Raw genomic sequence first — 26,814 nt, 5'->3', positions numbered from 1 at the left:
ACTGGTTCAATCAGTAAAATCGGTCTCATGTAAATAAAAAATATAAAATAATAAAAAACCTAACATTAAAATTTAAAATATATATTTTTACTAATATTTCAAGAATAATTAAGTCTCTAATTCTATAAATAACTAATAGAAAGATAGACATAAAATTAGTCCGTACTAAATATCTTTATATAATTAAATAATTATATATAAATTTATTTTTGTTAAGTAATTTTTATTTTATTTTTATATTAATTATTATTTTTTATTTTAAAATGAATTAATTTGTACTTCAATTAAAAATAATTAATTTAAAAAATGTTTAATATAAAAAATATTAAATTAAGTATTTTTGTGTATATATGTGTGTGTATTAGTTAGGATATTATGTAATATACAATATATATTATAAAAAATATGAATACTAAAAGAATAAATTAGTGCAGTGGTAGTTAGCTTGGTCCGAGAAGAGCCAAGTTTGACTCCCACCTTGCACTCCGATTTTAAAAAATTCCCAACCCGCATGCTGACATCAGCATGATGTTATCAACGCGTGGGGTTGACTGTTGACTATGCTTATTGATCGGACCAGTTCGGTTCAAGTTCATTCTGATTTTAATCGGTTTGTGTCGGTTTGATCAGTTCGTACCGATTTTAATCAGTTTATTTTCTTAAGAGGTCAATACACTAAATTGAACCGATACATGGTCCGGTTTATCAGTTTTCTAGACGAATCGGTCAGTTCGGTCTGATTTTAATAACTATGGTTAATATTATGATTTTGAAAATCGAATTGATTTTACCAGAAACCGATGACAGTATTGGTTCGTTCCAAGGGAAAAATTATTTAGGAAAAAACCGTCTCAAAACCATTGAACCGAACCAAAGTCGGGCGGCTAAATCGAACCAAAACCTTGCAGATTTTCTTTAAACGATGTGCTGCACTACTGCTTTGATATTTCATTAAAGAAAAAAAAAGAAAAAAATGTTTTTGAAGAGAGAAACACAGAAACCATTCTCTCCCCTTTCTCCCCTCTCAGCTCAGTCTCAGCTCTTCCTTGAAAATGCTAGTCTCCATCGCGCCACTGTTCGTCTCACCATGGCTGCCAGGTTCATCGTGGTCGTTTGCCAATCCTCCTAGTTCATCGTGTTCAAAGGCCCTCCTCTCATTCGCCCAACGCCAGCATCTCCATTTCCTACGCCAAAGCAGTTCTTTGCCCGTCGTCAGTCCGTTCGATGTTCGTCACTATCTTTCCATCATCCGTCGCTAGCTCGCCAGTGTTCGTCTCCATCTTCCTATCGTCTGTCGCTCTCCCTAGAATCTCTATTCACTACCCCCGCAGAAGGTAATGTCTCGAATGCTCTCAGTGCTTGTTCTTAGTTGACTGGCTTTGCTCATTGCTTGATGATAAATTTTAATTTGGATGACTCTATTATTAGGTTGCTGCTTGATGATAAATTGAATTGCCTGTGTTACTAATTCGCTGCTCATTCTTACACAAAAATTGTTTTTTAAATAGATATTATTCTAGACAAGAAGAATGATTTTTTAAAGAGCAATAATCATACGAAGCTGCTAAAGTGCTAACTATTGCATATGTGAGATAAATTTCACTGTGGCATAAATATGGAGATAATTTGGAGGACATACATAACTTCAATGAATTCTTATTTGATTTCTGAAGATATGTTGGAATTAATTCCAATCTTTGACAATAAATCCATATATGCTTATAAATGCATAGACCACGATAAAATAAAACTTTATAAAAATGAACTATGGTATGGTGCTGATCAATATGTGATTATCTTGGTTTATGTTGCTGAGTTAAAATTATGTGTTGTTTTATTAAGATTTTGAGGATCACAATCTAATAATTCACCTTGCATATTAGTAACTGAGTTTCTCATAGAATTTAGAGGTGCTGAAATTTGGGTTGGCAGGTTTAAAAATTAGAATATATCTATAACTTTGTTTTGTGTTTCCAGTTCTGTTCAATGACAAAGTAGACAAGTGTAGGATCAACATAACTTAAGTTCAGATTGTGGATCTGTCATTATATAATATTCAAGAAATGTATACATAGAGAAGTATTAGTTTTGCGTATTTAAAAGAATTATATTTTAAGTTGAAATTTAGTTCTGAGTAAGTTTGTACATTATAATATGAGTAAGTTTGTGAATTTTATAAATGACAATTTTAGGTAGATTTCCTTATTTTGTACAAGTTTTTCAAATAGTTTTAGAATCTAAGAAATCTTAAACTTTCTCCTAGAATTTAATCATGGAGGAGAAACGGTCATTGACATGGTATCGAAGTCTAAATCAAGACTTCAGCCCTTGTCATTTCTATTCTAAGTTGGAGTATATTATAAATATCAACAAGCTTAACAAAGGTTATGTTTTAGTATACTTATTTATATTTTTTATTAATTTATTATACAATAGTTATTTTGGTTGAACCACAGTTGAATTAGTTAAACTAATAAACCAATAACTAGAGTGGTTTAATGACCGATTCGTTTTCAAAATCTTGGTTAATACTAGGGTGTCAATAAGCCGAACAAGGAAGCCCGCCCTGTCAAAAGCTTGCCATATGGCGAGTTGGCCCGCCCGCCTTACCCCACCTAGTGAGGCATTTTTTAATTTCTCTCCCGTTTCGCCTAACGGCGGGCTGGTAGGTTGGTGGGTCAAGCCCTCCAAATTTCGTTTTTTTTTAAACCATTAAATGTTAACAATATATATAATTTCACAACCATTTCAATGAATTTATAATTTTTAAAGACATAAAAAAAATTATAATTTCTAAATTTACAAATATTAAAATCTTTATAATTATAAATATGTGATAAACATAATCATAAACTAAGTTTTTTAAAACAAATTAATATAACCAACATTATCTAAAGCAAAACAAACATTTTGTCCAAAATATATAATTAAATATCTTCAAGGTTATAATCAATCAAACATAAAACATAATCCAAAAATATAACTTACAACATCTTAAAATTATCATCTTCATCTTCTTGTAGATCAATAATATATTAATATTATAGAAATTCGAAAAAAATAGTCCCGACCAAAAAGATGCCTAGCCCGCCGAGGAAGCCCACCGGATAAGCCCGTTCCGCCCTGTTGAAGCCCGCCAAAGCCCACAAATTAAAGAGTGCGGGTTAGGCGGGCTTTTTAAATTGGCTGTTTCAAATTTCCAGACAAGCCTGCCTTTTTTAGTGGGTTACACGGGCCACCCCGATGGATTTCGGTCCATTTACCACCCCTAGTTAATACTTAGGTCATGTTTGCGTAAACAGCTTAATTAAGCTCTTTTTAAAAAAAGAGCTTAAATAATAAATACTTATATATTAAAAATATCTTATAAATAAATTATTGTGTGTTTAATTTTTTAATTTTAAAAATACTTATTTTAAAAGAAAAATAATAAAATATTATTATGTGTTCATTTTTTTAAATGTTTTTATAAATATTTAAATAATTTTTTAAAAAGTTATAATTTAATTTTAAAAATTATACTAAAACATTATAATTTTTTATAAATTAATAAAATTACTTTTATGCACCTATCCAAATTGCCCTAAATAGTTTTCATTTTTCAAGATCATTTGGATTTCAAAAATGAAAAAAAAAAAAGCGCTTATATTTGAAGCAATGTGCGGCTAGCACAATGAAAGTGTGAAACCGAAACCGAACACGCATGGCAGGAAGTAAGGAACAAACTAGGGCCTTCTTAGCGTAGCGACGCTGCTTTCTCTACAAGTTCTTCTTTCGATTTCTTACTTCAATCGATTTAATTCCTCTTTGCTGTGATTAATCTGTTGGGGAACCTTCTCTAACCAATTTAACATCGTCTCAGAAAGTAAGATTCTGATTTTTTTTTTCCTTCCATTTTTTTGGGTGCAATTCTTTGTTTCTGGAATTTATTGTTAACTTGTTATTGCCAGGTTAAAAATTGTTACAATTGCTTGTTATGTGAGTTTTGTTCTGCTAATAACATTTATGTTCGCTTGTGTTAAAACTTAAAACAGTGAAATTTGTAAGTGTTAACCGGACTCCGGTTTTCTTTATTCCTAGCAGTCCGTATCCATGCAACGCAGTTGACTGGGCTTCAATTCCATTTCATTCCTCAATTCATACTCAAACAGCGTTTGTTCAAGTATGGCCTTGAAATTCCTAGAACTTTGAATAAAAGGGATTGTTTCAGTTTCAACCAAAGAGATGATCTTTAAACAAATAAAAGAATGATAACAATTTAAAAAAATTGAATTATGGATTTGTTCTTTGTTCTCTGGACTAGATTCGTATGAATTGCTAACGTGGGTGGTTGTGATTTTTGCACTAGGGTGGTGGTGCTGCTGTTGAACTCTTTTGTTATCTACGCTGGTATCAACAATGCCTCAAGATGCTGTTTATGAACGACCTCTGTTTGGGGGCAAACTCTCAAGCTTGTTCCCTCACAGATTCCAGGTGAGTTATATTATTTTTGAAAGGCAATATTCATAATTTGTTGTTGTGGTATTGTTGTTGTTATTGCAATTGCAAATTTGGTGACTTCTGTTACTAATACTACACCTTTTTATGCTGTCCATGTTCTTTGTGTGACTTTAGTTTTGTTGAACTTAAAAGTTATGGCTTGTTTCTTATAGGATGTCAGTGACATTCGACAAGTCCCTGATCATCAGGTTTGTCATGCTTTCTCTTTTGATTACACTGTCCATTCTAGTATTCTATCTAATTCTTTACTAACTTGTTTATGCACCTTCATTTTAATAGGAGGTTTTTGCAGACGCTACTCGTGATGAGAGCTTGATCTTTGAGATTTTAGAATATAAGCACGATGTTGCTGATAATGGAAGTGCTGTCTGGTTTCTTCAAGACCTTGCTAATGAGCAGGATGCTGAAGGAAGTGTGGTATGCCATTATTTCATTCTGCTTCTTATGGTATAGGGTTAATGAAGTGTGAAAGCTTTGTGTAAATTAGATTCTGTTATGTTCATCCTATGCATGTAAAGTGCATTATTCGAGTGTGAGGATGGTGCTGGGAATTTGAATATGTTGTGAATTTTTCTTTATTGTTTTTCCATACTATTGGAGTCATAAGAGAGTGCTTAGCTGGCTTAGTTGCTTAACTTAAACTCTATAATTGACATGGATTGACAGATATTGAGTGTTATGATTTTTGATGTCATCTAAACTTTTTCTTTGTGTATTGGGAGATTTAATTGCCACTGATTAGCGGATTCCATTACTTATTTCTGCTTACTAGTTACTATGACGTTGCATTTGCTCTTTTTATTCTTTCAATGTATGATTGGTATGATTTAATGGAGCTATAACTCTGCTTCTACTTTAATTACTCTGTGTGTGTCTGGAAGTATTATCTTCCAACACAATCAGAGAAAATGGCTTCCCTTTATCTTAGTTCATTAAATGTAATATTTGTTGCAGAAGTTTGTTGTATCCTTTGATCATACTTCTCCTGAAATTATTTCAGGTTATTGAACAGTCTGGAGTCCTTGAAGCGCCAGGTTTGATGTACAATAACACACCTGCTATTGTAACATCTGCAATAGGGCAAATGGTAAAGTTTCTATCTTGTTTTTAATTTAACTGTGTTAACGCAATCATTTCCTGGTCATTGCCTAAGGATTAATGCACATAATATATTTAATTGGGCTAGTATTAGGCATTCCCAAATATTGAAGAGAAAATGTAGTGTTATGACTGCAAAATTTAATCAAATTAACCACCGGTTTAGTATTTTGTAATCTAGATATTATTTGATTACCTGAGTAATTATAGGCTCCAGCCTTGTTCTATCTCATTTTTGAGATAAATTTTGTCTCCCATTTAAATTTTAGCATCTTGGTGGCAATCCATCCATTCAATTATTCAACCCCCAGTCGAACAAACTTTTAAAGTTTTGTAGTATTATGAGCATGTTTCTTTGCCTATCTCTTTAGAATTAGTTGTGATATCATGTCCTGTATGTTGATGCTATGACCCTATGGGAGTGGGGTTATTTACTGCTTAAGCATGCTTTTTAGCCTCGTCTACTTCTACAACATTGCCCTAATTGCTTGCATTTATGTTTATCACTTTGTTTTTGTTACCAATTGCTGTTAAAATCTAAGCTTATAAATTTGTTTTATGGATTCATGTATTGTCAAGGTGTTGGGCTTCTCTTTGTGGGAGTGACAATTGCTTTTTGGTCGGTCTATTTCTATTGTTGATTTTAATCTGTGAATGTTAGATGCCTTATTAGGTTCTACCAAGTGTTCAACCTATGACTAGGGCCTCGGATATGCATTATAGAGTGAGTTAGTAAAGAATTTGAGAGATAGAATGAGAGCTGAGAAGTAAAAAGTTTGAGAAATTGGGAGATCAAAGCAGAGGATCTTTTGGATATTCCTAACCATTATATTCAGAGATTCAGGAACAATAGAAATTTTTTTTAGTATTATAATATTCTGAAATTGTTCTTATACTTCTCAGCTCCTCCTTGAACCCCCCCTCCCCCGGCGGGGCTCTCCTTTTTCATTACCTATTAGTGTGCTCCATGATATTCATTTTTACTTCATACTTACACTAAAGTTAATGATAGGCAATTTCTAAGGGACGACAAGGAAGGGAAGCACAAAATATCATTAAAGTAAGTTAAGTTTTCAAATGGCATGTTTTAAACTTTTTATGCACACTTGCTTGACATTGTTGTTACATTGATTGGTCTTGGGATCATCCCTTTCCTTTTCTTTATCCCAGGTTTATTTGGCAAATTTGCGTCTTAAAGGAGTTGATACTGATGTACTTGTCACTGCATATGAGCCAATTCTTATAAAGTATGTGGAATATGCTTTTGACAGCAATAAGCACTTAGGAAAATTCTACTGTATATTAGCATTTTAGCTCTGTATCTAGTTAAAGTGAAATTTATTCATTTTGAATTTAGTAACATTAGAACTAAGACTATAACGCAAACTAGAAAATTAACATATATATTTTGTATTGCACTGATTTTGTGGAAACTATGACTATGCAAGACACTTATTTAGTTCTATTTTCTGCCTGCAGCCCATTTAGCAAAAGCGCAGGCACAGTTGGTGCCGGCATGGCTGTTCCAGCTGAACAAGCTGGATGTATTCCCATGGAGGAGGTATTCAGACTAGCTGTAACAAGCTTTAAGGTTTACGACTGGGGTCTTTTTGGCGCAGCAAGTTGAGACTCATCAATTATCTGTAGTGGGACTTCAGCCTTCAGTTAGAAAATAATAGTTGGTATTCACCGTCTGGATCATTGTGTATTCTTTATAGGGTATGCTTCTATTATGGCAGAACTACTTTAGTTGTGTTTCGTTTGGGATATAGTTATATTCTCTCTTCATATCTTGTTATCATGAACTTGAAGGGATGGATTGTCGGGTAAATAGTACCTAACTAGTACCTGAAGAAAATAATATTTTGGTTAGAAACGTTAATAAGTGACTATTAGTTTTTGGATGTGATAGATTCTGATGTCCTCCATTTTTGTTTATTCTGATGGTTCATAATTCACTCTTTTTCAAGTCCAATTGAACCCCCGATGTCTAATTCAATCTCCTAGTCATTTTTATTTATTATTTTTATTTCCATTGATTAAAGGATCAATTACTTGCCAACAATATGTACACTTTACTCTTGAGTCAATAACAACAACAATAATAATAAATCCAACAGTATACACTATAGTGTGAGTCAATAACAACAACAATAATAAATTCAACTAATCTAGCAGCAACAACAATTCATGTTTTAAGTGACAATAGCCAATACATTGCCCATAGTAGGCTCATCATCATCATCCTTATCGTCAACGTCTTCCCCCCTAAGAATCATCTTCAACGTCCTCCTCTCCTACACCTCTTCATCATCTTTCTCAGCAACATTCAGATCAAAATGACAGAAACTCCCACTAGTGTCTAAAGTTTTGCGATGACCAAGTCTTCTCCCCCGATGACCCCTGCCAGAATCAAAAGACATTCTCCCCATTGTTCAAAAGTGGTAGGATGTTGATGTCTCAAATTCAAAGACAACCAACCTGGAACAACTCAAGGCGGTTGTAGTTCCGACCCTTGCACTTGCTTGGAGGGGTCTTGGGTGTAGAACAGATTATTCCACCACTGAGTGTGGGTGTGGGTGTGGTTGTCACTGCAAAACACAAAGGGACAACCGCAGGTAACAACCATATGTATCATTGGACCATCTGATGTAGTCATCCACCTGAGAGCTTGAGAGGATCACCAATTAAAATATGTGAAATTGTTTGTCCATATCATAACCCATCTAGAATGCTCACCCATCCAATTCTTGTTTTTGGGACCTGTCAGAACTATGTTTTGCGCATCGCCAAGACAAATTAGTTCTCCTAAGACTTCCTGCTAAAGTTCAAACTGCCTCTTGAATCTATTAGTTGCATCCCATTCAATACACTCAAGATATTAGTAGTGTGGTAGCGCTCCACAACGTCGTATGCTCATGAATTTCATTTGGAACCAGATGCGGTGCACTACGGTCATGACTATAGGTTTCCCAGACAAGAAGGAGAAAAATGTCCACAAAACGAGCAACTGACGTCAAGATGCAAGTCAGAGGCTTGTTCGAAGCAGGCTTCATCCGAGAATTACTGTACACGACCTGGCTAGCCAATGTGGTACTAGTCAAAAAGGTAAACGGTAAATGGCAAATGTGCGTAGACTACCCGGACTTGAACAAATATTGTCCAAAAGATGCCTTTTCTCTCCCAAACATCAACGAACTGGTGGACGCCACTTCGGGACATTAGTACCTTAGCTTCATGGATGCCTACTCAAGTTACAACCAAATACCCATGCACAAATCAGATGAGGAGAAAACGGCTTTTGTGACTTTCGAGGGCACGTACTGCTACATAATCATGCCCTTCAGACTAAAAAACAGTGGGCCACATATCAAAGGCTCGTCACAAAAGATCTTCAAAGACCTCTCGGGGACCAAACGAGAGGTCTATATCGACGACATGCTCGCTAAAACAGAGACAGCGACGAGCTCATTGACGACCTCAAACTCATACTAGGCTCTCTACGGAAGCACCGAATGCACTTCAACCCGACGAAATGCGTTTTCGAAATGGAAGTCAGGAAATTTCTTGGCTTCATGATCACACAACGAGGAGTAGAAAAAACCTAAAAAATGTAGGGCTATCCTCGAGATGAGCAACCGGCAAACATCAAGGACGTCTAAAGGCTGACTGAGTGACTTGCTGCCCTTTCACGGTTCCTCAGTGCCTCGGCTCAAAAGGCCATCCCCTTCTTTAAACTCATGAAAAAGAGCATTCCGAATACGAAGAAGCGTTCCAGTATTTCAAAAAGGTGCTAGCAAAACCTCTTATGCTCTTAAAGTCTAGAATGGGAGAAACACTATATTTCTACTTGTCCATAACAGAGGAAGCGCTAGCGGCGGTGCTAATCCGGGAAGACGAGCAAAATACACAAAACCCAGTATACTTCATAAGCAAAGTTCTCCAAAATGCGAAAACGTGCTACTCTAGACTCGAAAAGCTCGCCTACGTGCTACTCATAGCGTCCTGATGCCTTCGGCAGTACTTTCAGAGCCAACCCATCGTGGTCTGGACTGACTAGGCGGTCAGACAAGTACTGCAGAAGCCAGACCTGGCAAGATGGATGCTCGCTTAATCAGTCGAGCTATCACAATACGAGGTCATATTTGAGCTCAAAAACACGATTAAAGCTCAAACAGTCCATTTGATATGAGTTTCTGATCTCCAACAATCAAGTCAAATACAAAGTCCTCCTAGCTGGATTGACGCTGGCCAAGGAAGTCGGTGCAAAAACACTAGAAGTTTGCAGTGACTCCCATGTACTTAGCTCCCAAATAAATGGGTCTACCAAATATGGGGCTGATGAGCGGATAATTTATACGCTTTTTGGCATTATTTTTAGGTATTTTTAGTAGGATCTATCTACTTTTAGGGATGTTTTCATTAGTTTTTATGTAAAAATTTACATTTATGGACTTTACTATGAGTTTGTGTATTTTTCTATGATTTCAGGTATTTTCTAGCTGAAATTGAGCAAAAGTCTGATAGGAGGCTGACAAAGGACTGCTGATGTTGTTGGATTCTGACCTACCTGCACTCAAGATGGATTTTCTGGAGCTACAGAACTCCAAATGGCACGCTCTCAATGGCGTTGAAAAGTAGACATCCAGGGCTTTCCAGCAATATATAATGGTCCATACTTTGTTTGAGCTTAGATGACGCAAACTGGCGTTCAACGCCAGTTTCATGCTGCTTTCTGGAGTAAAACGCCAGAAACACGTCACGAACTAGAGTTAAACGCCAAAAACATGTTACAACTTGGCGTTTAACTCCAAGAGAAGCCTCTGCACGTGTAAAGCTCAAGCTCAGCCCAAGCACACACTAAGTGGGCCCCGGAAGTGGATTTCTACATCAATTACTTATCTCTGTAACCTTAGTAGCTAGTCTAGTATAAATAGGACTTTTTACTATTATAATTTCATCTGGGATTTTACATCTTTGATCACATTTTGGGGGCTGGCCATTCGGCCATGCCTGGACTACCATCACTTATGTATTTTTAACGGTGGAGTTTCTACACACCATAGATTAAGGTATGGAGCTCTGTTGTACCTCGAGAATTAATGCAATTACTATTGTTCTTTTATTCAATTCAAGCTTATTTTTATTCTAAGATATCACTCGTACTTCAACCTGATGGATGTGATGATCCGTGACGCTCATTATCATCCATCCCTATGAACACGTGCCTGACAACCACCTCCGTTCTACAAGTGAGAGCTAGAGTGTGTATCTCTTGGATTCCTGATGCACGACGCATGGTTGCCCTCGCCTGACAACCGAGCCTTCCATTCCGTGAGATCAGAGTCTTCGTGGTATAAGCTAGAATCCATTGGCAGCATTCTTGAGAATTTGAAAATTCTTAACCTTGTCTATGGTATTCCGAGTAGGATTCAGGGATTGAATGACTGTGACGAGCTTCAAACTCAAGAATGTGAGTGAACCATAGTAGTGTGCACCAAGTTTTTGGAGCCATTACTAAGAATTGTTCGAGTTATAAAAAGTGTAAATCATAATTTTGCCTATCAGGGACCCCTGCTACAGCAGTACTAAATCAAAGTCAATGACTTAACCTCCGAGTTCGATGAGGTGACCATCTGGCACATTCCTAGGGAATGCAACACGAGCGCCAACCTACTCTCTAGGTTGGCAAGTACCAAGTTGGTCCCAGTGAAACCGCTCATTAATCCAGGAAGTCATCAAAAAACCATCTGTCACAGCTGATGCCTAGGCATCTTAGGCTAGTTTCACAAGCCTTTTTCATTTGTTTTTACTTGGTTTTCATGTTTTTCTTAGGCAATAAGTAAGTATTTGGATGAAAATTTCATGCATACCTTGATTCAATCAAACATGGTTAATTATGTGTATTTTCATGAGATTTATTCAAGATTTACTTGATGCTGTAAAGGATGCAAAATCTTGTGATTATAGCAAGGCTTTGATGCATTTGTTTGGTTGATGATAGGTGAGAAGAAGCAAGAGAAGAGCAGAGAAGAAGCAGAGCAAGCAACGTTGGCAAAGGAAGGACTAAGCAACGTTGCAAAGAAAAAGGTGCCTAATGTTGGTAGGAATGTTGGTGAACCAACATTCCTCACTAACGTCTTCGATAAAATTTCAAGAGGAATGCATTGGAAAATTGGCTGCAACGCACACGCATGGGCAACACGTACGCATGAGCGTGGAAATTAACACTCCACGCGTACTCGTGGGTGACGCGCACGTGTGACCAGGCCAACATTGGTGTGCAAACGTTGCCTCAAATGTTGCTCACCAACTTCTTTGATAAAATCCTTCAAAAAATTTGATCTGACGCGTACGCGTGGGCGACGCGCACGCGTGACCAGGCAAATGTTGGTAGTAACGTTGGTGCACAAACATTGCCACAAACGTTCCTCAATGGTTTTAAAAGGAACGTTGGCCACTATTAGTGCCCACCAACGTTTGTCACCAACACTCAGGCCAATTTCATTCCAAAAGGGCACCCGTGCAAGTATGAACATTAGTGAATTAATCCCAACGTCAACGTTACTAAAAGAGTCACTCTTAACTGCTTCAATCAAGGCTAAGGTCCACATCCAAGTACTTGAAGACCCATTTTAGGGATGAGAAGAAGAGTATAAATAGAAGAGTTTTTGAAGATATAGAGAGGCTCTGAAGGCTAGAGGATTAGAGACTCCAGAGCTCTCTTGGAGGATTAGAGACTCCAAAGAGTTTAGTATAGGATTTCTAGTTTAGATACACTTTTCTTTCTTGCAATTCTACATTTTAGTTTGTATTAAGCTTCATTTACTTTTATGCAATTTCAATTTCCTGTACTTCTTCTCTGTTGTGATTTTACATTTGAGTTCATATTCAATCCGATTTACTTTAATGCAATTTAAATTTCCTGAAGTGTTCTTAGAGTGATGATCAACTAAACCCCAATTTTATTAGGGGGGAGCTCTATTGTAACTCATATGACTGAGTGAACATCTTCTTCCTCTCAATCCGCTTGGGTAGCTAAGAGATAACTTCTGTTTTGATTTGATCCATTCACTTCAGACGGGGGTTTGGATCCATTGAATTTCCATGTGAGCCTCGGAAGGAGAATCATGGAAATTAGAACTTAAGCTCTATCTCTTACAACTCTCTTGATCAACACCATTCGGGAGGAATTGAGATCTTCAGAGTTAGTGTGGCTTATGGATGAGAGACATGCACTTAACCTCTTCTCATGACAATTGGATCAAGGAATTGGCAAGATTGATTGTAATTAGAGAGATTGGGTTGCCAAGGAATTGGGATCCAATCAATTACAATCCACCATAGATCTACTCATATGATTGAGAAGGGAGTTGAAACCCATTGATTCATGATGGATTATTATATCTCCAACCCTTAATGAATTTTTCTCTCTGTTATTCTTCACTTTGCTTACTTTGAGTTTCCTTTAATTGCATTGATTTACTGCTTTCTTTAGATTCCCAGCACCCATTTCCCATTTACTTTTCATGCACTTTATTTTCCGTTGGCATTTACATTCTTGTCTGTTATTTAGATTTCTTGCTCTTTTAATTTCTTGCTCTTTACGTTTTAGTTATTTAGTTCCTTGCCATTTACGTTTCAAGCAATTTACATTCAGCAATTTAGATTTCTTGCAATTTACATTCTGTTAAATCAATTTCACCAAACTCCTTTCAATATTAGCTTGACTAGACATATCACCTCATTAAGGTTGCTTGATCCATCAATCCCTGTGGGATCGATCTCACTCTTGTAAGTTTTACTACTTGATGCGACTCGATATACTTGCCAGTAGTTTATGCGAATGCAATTTTTCCGTCATCAACAGCCACAACCATGTTAAACCTCACTATATTGAATTAGCACTCATGGACCTTTCAACTCATGCGATACCTCACCGACGGAATCCTACCGAGAACCCACAGGAGGCGAAGCGCATAAAGTAGAAATTCGCAAAGTATATCACAATCGCAGGGCAACTGTATAAACATGGATTGTACCAACCCCTTCTTAAGTGCATAGAGCCCGGTGATACAGATTATATACTTTGTGAGATTCACGAAAGATGCTGCGGCCATCACGTCGGAGGCAGAACCCTAGTCCAAAAGGTCATCTGCACTGGGTATTTTTGGCCCACCATCATCAGAGATTCCCTCTAATTGGTCAAAAGCTGCAGGAAATGCCAAGTCCATATTGACCTTCACCAAGTAGCCCCCTATCAATTCAGCGTGATAACGATAGACCGCCCTTTCGGAATCTCAGAAATTGACCTCGTATGACCTTTTTTCATGGCTCCCGGATACACCAAATGGATTGAGGCAAAGGCGCTGGCCAGCATCACGGCCACCCAATGCCAAAAATTCTTTTAAAGGCAAGTTTAACCTTGGTTCGGAATCCCCGAGATCGTAATCTCGGATATAGAACCCGGTTTGCAAACAAAAGATTCAAGGAATTCCTAGAAGGATTTGGCATCTCACAGCAGTTCAACTCGATAGAACACCCATAAACCAATGCCCAAGTAGAAGCAGCCAACAAGATCATTGTAAAGGGTCTCAAGAAACGACTAGACGAGGCTAAAGGCCTATCGACCGATGAACTCAGATCCATCCTCTGGTCATACTGAACATCCCCTCAAACCTCAACCGGAAAAATCCCTTTTCGGTTAACATATGGCCTATAGGCCATCATTTCGGTGGAGGTCGGAGATTCTAGCCCATGAAGAACCATGGGATACTCGACGAGGACGCAGAGCGAGATCTTGTAGATGAAATCCGGGGCATAGCACACCTGCGGGAGCTAGCCCTAAAACAAAGAACAAGCCTAAAGTACAACCACAACGTGGTGAAGCGAGACTTCAAATAGGGAGACCATGCCTAAAACAAAACGACATCGGTCCCCTTTCGTGGGAGAAGGAAACCTCACACCCAATTGGGAGGGACCCTACAGAATCAAGTCCATTATTGGAAAAGGAGCCTACAAACTCGAGCGACTCAACGGGACTGAGTTACCGGGGTCATAGAATGCCGCAACGTACGATGCTACTACGCATAAAGACGTCCCACTGACCAGATTCCTTTACCAAGATTAATGTCCTTTTTTATTTTTTCCCTTTATTTTTGTGATATTTCCGCTTATCATCATCTCTATTTTGTCTATCATTTTTTTGCTACTCTTTCCTACCCATGACGGGAGGTTTTAACAAGGCCCAACCCTCAATAAAAGTCATTTAAATATTTTCCCTTTTTTAAATATTTTCTTGCATTCTCACCAAACTAACGGAACAAATAGAATAAACTAACGGCTACCCCTAGGGCTCGATCACCCCTGAGGCCAATACAAACGGATATCCATAAAAGTAAATACAAGCATTTAAAATGGCCCACCAGGAGACCCACTATTCATACACAAGCAAAATAAAGCCCACCAAGAGGCCATCAACAATAGTCTAAAGACCCGAGAGAATGGCTTAAAAACTTAAAGAAAAGAAGAAAAATGTTCCGAAAAAAGTATGCCGCCAAATAGACGGCTTACAAACTTATGAAATAAAACATAAAAAAACAGAAGCAAGCTACTCCAGATCCACGATCTAGCCATCCTTCACAGTTTGAAAGGCTCCCATCTCGGACACATCCACGTCCGGGGCCGAAATCTAGACTTGCGCCTTCAGAGCTTCCTCGGTAGCTGAGACGGCCACCTGAGCATCAGCTAGAAGACCGGTATTCCGTTTCTTCAAGCTTTCAACCTCAGCCTTCGCCCCCCTTTACCTCAAAACGGGCAGCAGCAGCCGCAACCTCAACATCGGTAGCCAGCTTTTGGGTCCTAACAACTTGAATTGATAGCTCGATCTCCTGCTCTAACAATCTCAGCACTCGCATCCTCGGCATCCTTGGCTGGCTTTGCCCGAGCAACCTCAGCCACCTCTATCTGCCTTTTCAAAAAGCCCAAATCTGCCTGAGCCTGCCGAAGCTTCCCATCAAGACGGAAAGTTTGCAAAAGTGTAGGGTCAGCTTTCCGGATAATAACAGTAGATTGGAGAAGAGCGTGGTACACTGACTCAGCCTGGCCCAAAAAATTGCAATCCTTAAAAAAATCATCAGTACCCGGTAGCAAATGACGGTGAATAAAGCCAAGGGCATTGAAGGACCTATCTATCACACATGGGGTAACCATATCTGTGCTAACCCCCTCGTGGTTAACCCCTTCGGCTTCTTACACTTCTTGTCAGGCTTAGGGATCAGGATCTCCTAAAGGTCGTCATCCCTAGCAACCCCTTGGACAATCTCCTATGAGACCATCTGAGAGCTTGGGATATAAGCCGTCGAACGGGTTGACTAAGAGGACCCTTCAACCTCAGCCTACAGGGTAACCACTAAAGCATCCTTCAACCACTGTAACATCATCAACCGATCAGCCATTCCAACTACGAAAACAAAGAAAATAGGAAAATAAATAAGTTACAAGATCGTAAGGTATACACTTAAGCTCGAAAACAAACAAAAACCTATCAATATAAGATCTGCCCACCTCAAGACCCCCCCATCATGTCACGAGGATTCAAAGGCTTGTCCCCAAAAAGCGCTAATAGGATATCAGCAATTTCCTTATTTTCAGGGGACAGCCCTTCGTAGGTCACCCTCGTCATATAGATAGCCCCGACCTAAAAATTCCAATATGTGCAAATCCGGTGCTCCCCCTCTGGCAAAAGCAAAAAAGGGTGACAACTCTCGACGGGATGGACCTTGAAATACTTCGCCTTGAAGCCATGAAATGAGTCTTCGAACAAGTCGAAGAGTCGGTGGTTTGTCTGGGCCCGGAAAAATATGTACCATTTCTTATGTTTTCCCTCCTTGTGCGGAATGGTACACAGGAAGAAGAATAAAAAAAACCTCAACCCGATCTGGTATCTCCAGGAAATCACACACCAGCTCAAAGATTTGAATAGCCGCCTAGCTATTCAGATGCAGTTGGGACGGCGCCACCGAAGCCCAGTTCGAGAGAGCTATTTGGAATTTGAAAAAGGGTAGTTGAAGTGCTAAACCCCTAACTTAGTGAACAAAGGCTCATGCATCCAAATCCAGTTGGGGATATGAGGGGAATGCAAGTTGAGATAGCAAACCTTCTCGTTTTCATCGGCAAGCACCAACTCATACTGCCCCGCCACTTCACCACTTCCAAACATGACCCCTTTGTCACAGAGCATCTGGAGGTCTCCCTCATCCAATCGAAGGAGTGCCAGAGACGTCGGACGTTACCTGACAACGTCCAAAAGCATAGATTTGGATTTTCACACTAAAAATAGGATTGATGTTGCAAGTATAGTCCAAACCCAACCATTGGTCATCAATCAAATTACAATCCTAAAGATGTCACAATCAATGCACAAAATTTACCGAAAGTATTTAGACTTCCGGGTCGTTCTCCCTAGGAACTAGTGCCAACAAGTGCATGCAATTTTGGTTGTGAGAAAGCAAATGGGTTTTTCAATGATTGAAATAAACAAATAAAGAGATAAAAGAACGAGACAAAAATTGCAATTAATAAAGTAATGAAGAGATAAAAGAACTATATGTGTAATATAAACAAGTAAAGCTATAAAGTGATGAAAAAGTGGTTCAAAACATAAACGAAACCGTGACTTGGGATGAGTTATAGAATCCCTTCCTTGCCATAACCACAACTATGATAATTATAATGGATTAATCTCACTAAATCAACCCTTAACATCAAAGGATAAGTCAAGTGATTGTTATTAATCCACAAATCCTAGCTAACTCACCAAATTAATTGGTAAGAAGCTAGCGTTAGCGGAAACAATAACAACTAACAACCCAAGAATTATCAGTAAATGTTGGACATTATAGCTCTAGCAATCCATACACTCATTTTCCCAAGCCAAGGGGTGAAAATCTACCCCATAACTAAGATTGGTATTTCATCAAACACATAGAGGGCATGAACATAAAACATGGCAAATTTGGTAAATTAATGAAAGCTATAAACAACCAAATGATCAAAATGAACAAAAGCAATCCAATAAGCATATAAAAGTCATCAAACATCAAACTAACCAACTAGAAACTCAAAATTGCAAAACTAAGTATATATTGACAAGGGAAAAATAAAAGAAAATTGTAGAACAAGTAGTGTAATAAAAGAGACAATTAAAGAAATACTTACAATGAAAATTGCAAGAATCCAAAATCAAACTTGAACTACAAAATTCTACAAACCCTAATTAAAAACTCTAAGAGATAATTTCCTAATCTACACTACTCCTACTCCTACTATGTGTTTTCCTATTCTAAGTTGGCTCCTTCATATGGCATCAATTCCCCTTGATATAGCACTTCCCATTCAGCATCAAGCCTTCCAAAACTGGGCCAAAGGCCCCCAAAATGCCGCAGCACGTGTTTCATTAATGAATCCACGTGCAGGGACTTGTGCGTACGCACAGGTACTTGTGTGCACGCACATATGCCAATTTCCTTCTTGTGCGTACGCACGCTTGCATGTGCGCACGCACGCATGCCTGAGTGCTTCCTCCATGTTTTCTTCATATTTTCTCCCTTTGTATATGCTTCCTTCCACTTTTGCATATCCATTCTTACCTCTTTGATCTGAAATCACTCAACAAATATGTCACGGTATCAGATGGAATAAAAGTGGAATTGAATTGCTCAATTTAAGCACAAAAATACATGTTTTCACATTTAAGATCAATTTAAAGAGAAAACACAAAAGTATGCTATTTTGGTGCTTAAGTGTAGGTTTATGCGATGAAATCCACTCAAATCGAGCCAAAATATCTCATCAAATATGGACTCATCAATTCTCCCACACTTAAATAATAGCATGTCCTCATGCCAAACCAACAAGGAGAATGATCAAAGGGAAACAATTTATTGAATGCAACTACCTATATGCATGCAAGTATTGTAACAGCCCAGACCACCCGCTAGCACGATATTGTCCGCTTTGGCACACAAGGCCTCACAGTTTTGCCGTTGACGATAGGGATGATAGCCGAAGCCCCCCACACTCATTCGTCAAAACACGTCATGCTAGGGAGAGGTATCCACACCCTTATAAGGCATGCTTCGTTCCCCTCCCCAACCGATGTGGGACCTTACAAGTATACTATATACTATCTATACCTATCTATAGTATCTATATGAAATTGGTGAAAACAAACAAACAAATTTCCAAGCAAGTATATAGACACATAGGGCTAAGCAAGGAAATATCTCAATGCAATCACAATCTATGGAATTGATTTAACTCATCAAAAAGAAGCAACTTGCAAGAATGCATGATAAGAAGTATGGCAAATAGAGTCGAATGATTGAACCTTCACTATGTGTGTATACGCTCTAATCACTCGGTGTCTAGGGTTTAATCACTCAAGTCTTCTTCTAATCATGCTTTCAAGGATTTGCTTTTCATCTAATAATCAACAAATATGTGATGCATGAGTGCAAGTATCATGAGGTCTTTAGAGGGTTGTAATGGGGTTAGGGTTAAGGTAGGATAAATATGGCTAAGTGGACTAATGAATTGGATCTTTGATTAGCTTGCATGTCCAACTCAACCTATATCAACCAAATCACAAATATGCATTCTAACCACCCGTTACTTCTTTTCACACACATTCATGCCATAGTTTCTATTTAAAACACATATGCATTCCTTATTCATATTTTTTTCTTTTCTTTGGGGCAACCTATGTCCCTTTTTATTATTATTATTATTTTCATTTCATTTCATATTTTTCTATTTTCTTTTTCTTTTTCTATGACAAATGCATATGGTTACAGCAAATCAACACATGAATGTGCACCCATTTTCCAAAATTTTCAATAAAATACCCAAAATAAGCTTTTTCATTCACTACCAATGTTCCCATAACTTCCCCCACACTTAAATGAAACACACACCTTCAACCTAAGCTAATCAAAGATGGAATTCAAGGTGATTAATGGTTTTCCACTTAGGATTGTGATGTGCTAACAATTAGAACAAATGGGGTTAAGAGGCTCAAAAGGGTTAACAAAGGTAGATATAAGGGTTAGGCTATATGGGTGAGTGAGTTTAATTCAAAGATGGCCTCAATCATGCTAAATGCAATCAAAACATCAAATACAGGACATAAAGAATCAAGCAAAACCGATATTACAATCATAAAAGAAGCATATGACACAATGAACAAAAATAGTGGTTAAGATGTGTAACCACTCATTAAAATTCAAAAACTCACAAGGTATTTTGTTCTATCTCTCTTCTATGTTCCATAAAAATCATTCAAGCAAGTTTAAAAACAATTTTTTCCAAATCAATTCAATAGAATGCCCTTGAAACAAAATTCTTGAAAATTTTTGTTGTTTTTCACCAAAATTATTTCCTATATGTATGTATGATGTGATGGATGCAATTTTCAAAATTTCCTAGTTCTTTTCCTAATTTTCAACAACCAAAAATTAACATGAACAATTAGAATCAAAATTGAACTAGGTGCTATACTATTCACATCATCTAATCACAACTTCTATCTATAAAATATATACCATGCAAAAGCAAAAATGCCAAATGCAATAACTAGAAATAAACTAAGATATATATACTAAAAGAAAAATGCAATGCAACAGTTAAAAACACTCAAAATATCTACATGAAACATAATAAAAGAAAACAAAAATAAAGAAAGTGCAAAGTGTTCAGAAAAGAAAGTTACGCCCCAAAAATGGTGAATCCTCTCCCACACTTAAACGTTTGCACGGTCCTCCGTGCACGAACACGATCTGAGGGGAAATGTCTCTGAAGAGCTCCACCTCCAGTTGGCGGATGCAGGGGCTTGGGTTGCACTAAAATCTCCAAGTCAAATGCGGGCTTGGCATCTCCATCCTCGGCATCTTTCTCCTCTCCCGGCTCCTTGCCTTTATTTCTCATCCTCAAAAAGAATGAATAAAGTATAATTAGGAATCATTGGGTAAGTAGAACAAAAAGGTAAAGGAGGGAGCAAATACATTGTATACTTAGAGATAAAAGAAAACAAGTAAACATTTAATTGAGGAAGTTTGCATAGTGGTGTGGTATGATGAAAATGAGCCGTGTGTGTATTCTAATTATACGCACGGTTAGAATACACACAATGGCCGGTTAAAATGGCATCCACACAATCAAAAGGTAAGCATGAGTTCCTCAATTAAATGGCCTAAGGTGCAAGCAATAGATGAGCGTCAATGAAGTACAAGCAAGCTTGGGCAATTACAACAAGAGTGAATTGAATTTTAAGAATTATTGGATATTGATGGTGTGCAAGTGGAAGCGCAAATTGCTATAGAAGCACAATCAACAATAACCAATCCAATAACAAACAAAAACTCCTTATTCATCATGAAACATAAAGTAAGAGTCACATGGTATGATACTTGTTATAAAAAGCGACACGCTTGATAAGAATCAAGTTGAGTCACTTAAACAAATGCAAAAACATTAACAAGGAGCAATTATCGGTCATATGATGAATTTAACTTCAAAAATCATGATGAACAAGTAATTCCACTCAATTCACTCAATTCAATGTACTTACATAATTTTTCCTAGTGGTACAATCAAAACATGAGTATTCAAACCCACTAGGTACTAGTAAGTTAAGGCAAAGTATAAGTGCATTGATGAAATTCAAGCAACCCTATCAACATCAAACAAACACTTACAATTTATTTAATTAGAAACAACTAAAGTAAAACTAATATAATAACTAAAATGAAAATGAAATGTAAGAAAAACTAAGTAAAACAAGTAGAAAAACATGGAATATGCAAGAAAAGAGAGGGATGGAGGTGGCGGAAGTGCTTATGGCTTAATTGAAAGTGCATTAAAAATTTTGCCCAAAACAGCACTTGTGCGTATGCACATATATGTGTGCGTACGCACACCAGGCGCGACAGGGTGGGTGTGCACTCGCACCAAGCATGCGAGTGCTCCGGACAGAAAGGGAGTCAAGACCTGTTGATGAGCGGATAATTTATACGCTTTTTGGCATTGTTTTTAGTATGTTTTTAGTATGTTTTAGTTAGTTTTTATTATATTTTTATTAGTTTTTAGTTAAAATTTACTTTTCTGGACTTTACTATGAGTTTGTGTGTTTTTCTGTGATTTCATATATTTTCTGACTGAAATTGAGGGACCTGAGCAAAAATCTGATTCAGAACCTGAAAAGGACTGCAGATGCTGTTGGATTCTGACCTCCTTGCACTCGAAGTGGATTTTCTGGAGTTACAGAAGCCCAATTGGCGCGCTCTTAACTGCGTTGGAAAGTAGACATCCTGGGCTTTCCAGCAATGTATAATAGTTCATACTTTGCCCAAAATTTGATGGCCCAAACTGGCGTTCCAAATCAGCTCAAAACTGCCCGGCGTTAAACGCCGGAACTGGCACAAGAATGGGAGTTAAACGCCCAAACTGGCATAAAAGCTGGCGTTTAACTTCAAGAAAAGTCTCTACACATGAAAACTTCAATGCTCAGCCCAAGCACACACCAAGTGGGCCCGGAAGTGGATTTTTATGTCATTTACTCATTTCTGTAAACCCTAGGCTACTAGTTCTCTACAAATAGGACCTTTTACTATTGTATTTTTGTCGGGGTAGCTATCTTTAGTCTTATGCTATCTTAGATCATGAAGCTGGCCTCACGGCCATGCCTAAACCTTGTTCTTATGTATTTTCAATGGTGGAGTTTCTACACACCATAGATTAAGGTGTGGAGCTCTGCTGTACCTCGAGTATTAATGCAATTACTATTGTTCTTCTATTCAATTCAGCTTGTTCTTGTTCTAAGATATCACTTGTTCCTCAACTTGGAAAATGTGATGATCCGTGACACTCATCATCATTCTCACCTATGAACTTGTGCCTGACAACAACCTCCGTTCTACCTTAGATTGAGTGGATATCTCTTGGATTCCTTAATCAGAATCTTCGTGGTATAAGCTAGAATTGATGGCGGCATTCAAGAGAATCCGGAAGGTCTAAACCTTGTCTATGGTATTCTGAGTAGGATTCAATGATTGAATGACTGTGACGAGCTTCAAACTCCTGAAGGCTGGGCATTAGTGACAGACGCAAAAGAATCAATGGATTCTATTCCAACCTGATTGAGAACCGACAGATGATTAGCCGTGCTGTGACAGAGCGCGTTGAACATTTTCACTGAGAGGACGGGACTGTAGCCACTGACAATGGTGATGCCCAACATACAGCTTGCCATGGAAAGGAGTAAGAAGGATTGGATGAAGATAGTAGGAAAGCAGAGAGACGGAAGGGACAAAGCATCTCCATACGCTTATCTGAAATTCTCACCAATGAATTACATAAGTATCTCTATCCTTATTTTATGCTTTATTCATTATCATCCATAACCATTTGAATCTGCCTGACTGAGATTTACAAGGTGACCATAGCTTGCTTCATACCAACAATCTCCGTGGGATCGACCCTTACTCGCGTAAGGTTTATTACTTGGACGACCCAGTGCACTTACTGGTTAGTTGTGCGAAGTTGTGTTTAGACCATGGTATTGAGCACCAAGTTTTTGGAGCCATTACCGGGGATTGTTTGAGTTATAAAAAGTAGAGATAACAATTTTGTGCACCAAGTTTTTGGCACCGTTGCCAGGGGTTGTTGAGTTTGGACAACTGACGGTTCATCTTGTTGCTTAGCTTAGGTATTTTTCAGAGTTCTAAAGAATGAATTCTAGTGTTTCAAGGTGATGTTCTTATCATCACAAAGCTGATTGATTTTCATCAATTTAGCTCTTGAATGCAATGTCCTGCTGAAGCTTGGCTAGCCATGTCTAATTTCTTTAGACTGAAGCTTTAGACTAACATTGCATGATTCCTGGAATTCTCATTAAGAATTTTGATATCTTTATTTTCTGTTCCACTTAATTTTTGAAAAAACCAAAACAAAATTACAAAATCATAAAAACCAAAAATATTTTGTGTTGCTTGTTGAGTCTAGTGTCTCATTTTAAGTTTGGTGTCAATTGCATGTTTCTGTTCTTCTTGCATCCTTTCATGTGTCTTAATTGATCTTCAAGATATTCTTGATAATTTCTTGCTCTGATCTTTAAATTCTCTTGTCTTGTGTGTTTTGTTGTTTCTCATATGCATTCTCATTTTGTTAGTGTCAATAGTATACAAACTTCTAAGTTTGGTGTCTTGCATACATTGTTTATTTGATTTTTAGTTGCATTTTGATTATTCCTCATTATTAAAAATCCAAAAAAATTTTAATTTGTGTCTTTTCAAGTCAATAATACAGAGAATTGAAGATTCAAAACATTCAGCAGAGGAATAACACAGAAAAAGCTGGGAGTTCAAAACGCCCAGTGAGGAAGGAAAACTGGCGTTTAAACGCCAGCCAGGGTGCCTGGTTGGGCGTTTAACGCCCAAAAGGGTAGTGATTTGGGCGTTAAACGCCAGAATGTATACCATTCTGGACGTTTAACGCCAGGATAGCACAAGAGGGAAGATTCTGTTTTTAACTCAAATTTTTTTCAAGTTTTCAAAATTTTTCAAAATCAAATCTTTTTCAAATCATATCTTTTCAATCATAATCAATTTCTTTCTTTTTCAAAAATACTTGCTATCAATTAATAATTTGATTCAACATTTCAAGTATGTTGCCTTTTCTGTTGAGAAAGGTTTAATGTCTGAATCATATCTTTCTTGATTAGGCAGGTTATTAATTTTTAAAATCAAATCTTTTTAAATTATTTTTCAAATAATATCTTCCCAATCACATCTTTTTAAAACCATAACTTTTCAATCATATCTTCTTAATCACATCTTTTTCAAAATAGTTTTCAATCATATCTTTTTTATTTCTAATTTCAAAATCTTTTTCAAAAATCACTTGATTTCTTTTCCACTCTTCGTTTTCGAAAATCAATTAGTATTTTTTCAAAATGTTTTTAAAATATTTTTAATTTATTTTCAAAAATTTCTTCCCCTCTTCTCACATCCTTCTATTTATGGACTAACACGTCTCCTTAACGCACAATTCAAACTCCATCTTTCTTGATAAGTTCGAATTCTTATACCTCTTCCTTCTATTTTTCTTTTCCTCTGACACCTCAAGGAATCTCTATATTGTGACATAGAGGATTCCATATTTTCTTGTTCTCTTCTCTTTCATATGAGCAGGAGCAAAGACAAAAGCATTCTTGTTGAGGCTGACTCTGAACCTGAAAGGACCTTGAAGCGAAAGCTAAGAGAAGCTAAGGCACAACTCTCTGTAGAGGACCTAACAGAAATCTTCAAAGAAGAAGAACCCATGGCAGCCGAAAACAACAACAATGCCAACAATGCAAGGAAGGTGCTGGGTGACTTTACTGCACCTACTCCCGACTTCTATGGGAGAAGCATCTCTATCCCTTCCATTGGAGCAAACAACTTTGAGCTTAAGCCTCAATTAGTTTCTCTAATGCAACAGAATTGCAAGTTCCACGGACTTCCATTGGAAGATCCTCATCAGTTTTTAGCTGAGTTCTTGCAAATCTGTGACACTGTCAAGACCAATGGGGTTGACCCTGAGGTCTACAGACTTATGCTATTCCCTTTTGCTGTAAGAGACAGAGCTAGGATTTGGTTGGACTCACAACCTAAAGAAAGCCTGAACTCTTGGGAAAAGCTAGTCAATGCCTTCTTGGCAAAGTTCTTTCCACCTCAAAAATTGAGTAAGCTTAGAGTGGAAGTCCAAACCTTCAGACAGAAGGAAGGAGAATTCCTCTATGAAGCTTGGGAAAGTTACAAATAATTGATCAGAAAGTGTCCTTCTGACATGCTTTCTGAATGGAGCATCATAGGTATCTTCTATGATGGTCTATCTGAACTGTCTAAGATGTCATTGGATAGCTCTGCTGGAGGATCTCTTCATCTGAAGAAGACACCTGCAGAAGCTCAATAGCTCATTGAAATAGTTGCAAATAACCAATTCATGTACACTTCTGAAAGGAATCCTGTGAACAATGGGATGAATCAGAAGAAAGGAGTTCTTGAGATTGATACTCTGAATGCCATACTGGCTCAGAACAAAAATATTGACTCAACAAGTTAATATGATTTCTCAAAGTCTGTCTAAAATGCAAGCTGCACCAGGAAGTACTAAGGATGCTTCATCTGAAGAAGAAGCTTATGATCCTGAGAACCCTTCAATGGAAAAGGTGAATTACATGGGAGAACCCTATGGAAACACCTATAATCCTTCATGGAGAAATCATCCAAATCTCTCATGGAAGGATCAACAGAGACCTCAACAAGGTTTCAACAACAATAATGGTGGAAGAAACAGGTTTAGCAATGGCAAGCCTTTTCCATCATCTTCTCAGCAACAGACAGAGAATTCTAAGCAGAGCCACTCTGACTTAGCAACCATGGTCTCTGATCTAATCAAAACCACTCAAAGTTTTATGACTGAAACAAGGTCTTCTATTAGGAATTTGGAGGCACAAGTGGGACAGCTGAGCAAGAAAATTACTGAACTCCCTCCTAGTACTCTTCCAAGCAATACAAAAGAGAATCCAAAAGGAGAATGCAATGCCATTAATATGACCCACATGGCCAAACTTGGAGAGGAGGAAGAGGCAATGAACGCCACTGAGGAAGACCTCAATGGATGTCCACTGGCTTCCAATGAGTTCCCTAATGAGGAACCATGGGAATCTGAGGTTCATAATGAGACCATAGAGATTCCATTGGATTTACTTCTGCCATTCATGAGCTCTGATGAGTATTCTTCCTCTGAAGAGGATGAAGATATCACTGAAACGCAAGTTGCTAAATACCTTGGAGCAATCATAAAGTTAAATGACAAGTTATTTGGTAATGAGACTTGGGAGGATGAACCCCCTTTGCTCACCAAAGAACTGGATACCTTGTCTAGGTGAAAATTACCTCAGAAGAGACAGGACCCTGGGAAGTTCTCAATACCTTGTGCCATAGGCACCATGACCTTCAAGAAGGCCTTGTGTGACCTAGGGTCAAGCATAAACCTCATGCCTCTCTCTGTAATGGAGAAGCTAGGGATCTTTGAGGTACAAGCTGCAAGAATCTCACTAGAGATGGTAGACAATTCAAGAAAACAAGCTTATGGACTTGTAGAGGATGTTCTGGT

At 37.7% G+C, this 26,814-nt stretch overlaps 1 protein-coding gene and 1 non-coding gene across 8 annotated transcripts; one reads left to right on the top strand and one right to left on the bottom strand.

Annotated features, from left to right (window-relative positions):
• Window positions 1–924: 924 nt before the first annotated feature.
• LOC112801544 (uncharacterized) lies at window positions 925–7,573 on the top strand. 7 transcript variants are annotated; one of them, XM_025844341.2, is made up of 9 exons: window positions 927–1,334; window positions 4,084–4,162; window positions 4,349–4,473; window positions 4,653–4,688; window positions 4,780–4,917; window positions 5,501–5,587; window positions 6,611–6,658; window positions 6,769–6,845; window positions 7,078–7,573. In XM_025844341.2, the coding sequence occupies exons 3-9, from the start codon at window positions 4,399–4,401 to the stop codon at window positions 7,223–7,225; spliced, it is 609 nt and encodes a 202-aa protein (XP_025700126.1). In that variant the 5' UTR covers window positions 927–1,334; window positions 4,084–4,162; window positions 4,349–4,398; the 3' UTR covers window positions 7,226–7,573. The 7 variants fall into 7 exon arrangements, with proteins under 7 accessions (XP_025700128.1, XP_025700126.1, XP_072093327.1 ...); XM_072237226.1 differs by having other exon boundaries at window positions 946–1,334; window positions 4,035–4,162; XM_025844338.3 differs by lacking the exon at window positions 927–1,334 and adding an exon at window positions 3,572–3,865.
• A 17,807-nt stretch (window positions 7,574–25,380) lies between these two features.
• Window positions 25,381–25,488, bottom strand: LOC112804964 (small nucleolar RNA R71). Its single transcript, XR_003203580.1, has one exon. It is a non-coding gene; the product is annotated as a small nucleolar RNA R71 (small nucleolar RNA).
• Window positions 25,489–26,814: the final 1,326 nt, after the last annotated feature.

Source organism: Arachis hypogaea, chromosome 5 (genome assembly GCF_003086295.3).
Source record: "Arachis hypogaea cultivar Tifrunner chromosome 5, arahy.Tifrunner.gnm2.J5K5, whole genome shotgun sequence".
Classification (NCBI taxonomy): domain Eukaryota; kingdom Viridiplantae; phylum Streptophyta; class Magnoliopsida; order Fabales; family Fabaceae; genus Arachis; species Arachis hypogaea.
The sequence above is the reverse complement of the archived record's forward strand: the minus strand, read 5'-3'. Positions and strand labels throughout refer to the sequence as shown.

What these genes read in the sequence shown, in the direction of transcription:
- LOC112801544 (XM_025844343.3), top strand. Translation starts at nt 4,399, where the DNA reads ATGCCTCAAGATGCTGTTTATGAACGACCTCTGTTTGGGGGCAAACTC. An exon ending in AGGATGCTGAAGGAAGTGTG is followed by an intron (nt 4,918 to 5,500) that starts GTATGCCATTAT and finishes AAATTATTTCAG; the next exon opens with GTTATTGAACAGTCTGGAGT. An exon ending in CATCTGCAATAGGGCAAATG is followed by an intron (nt 5,588 to 6,610) that starts GTAAAGTTTCTA and finishes AGTTAATGATAG; the next exon opens with GCAATTTCTAAGGGACGACA.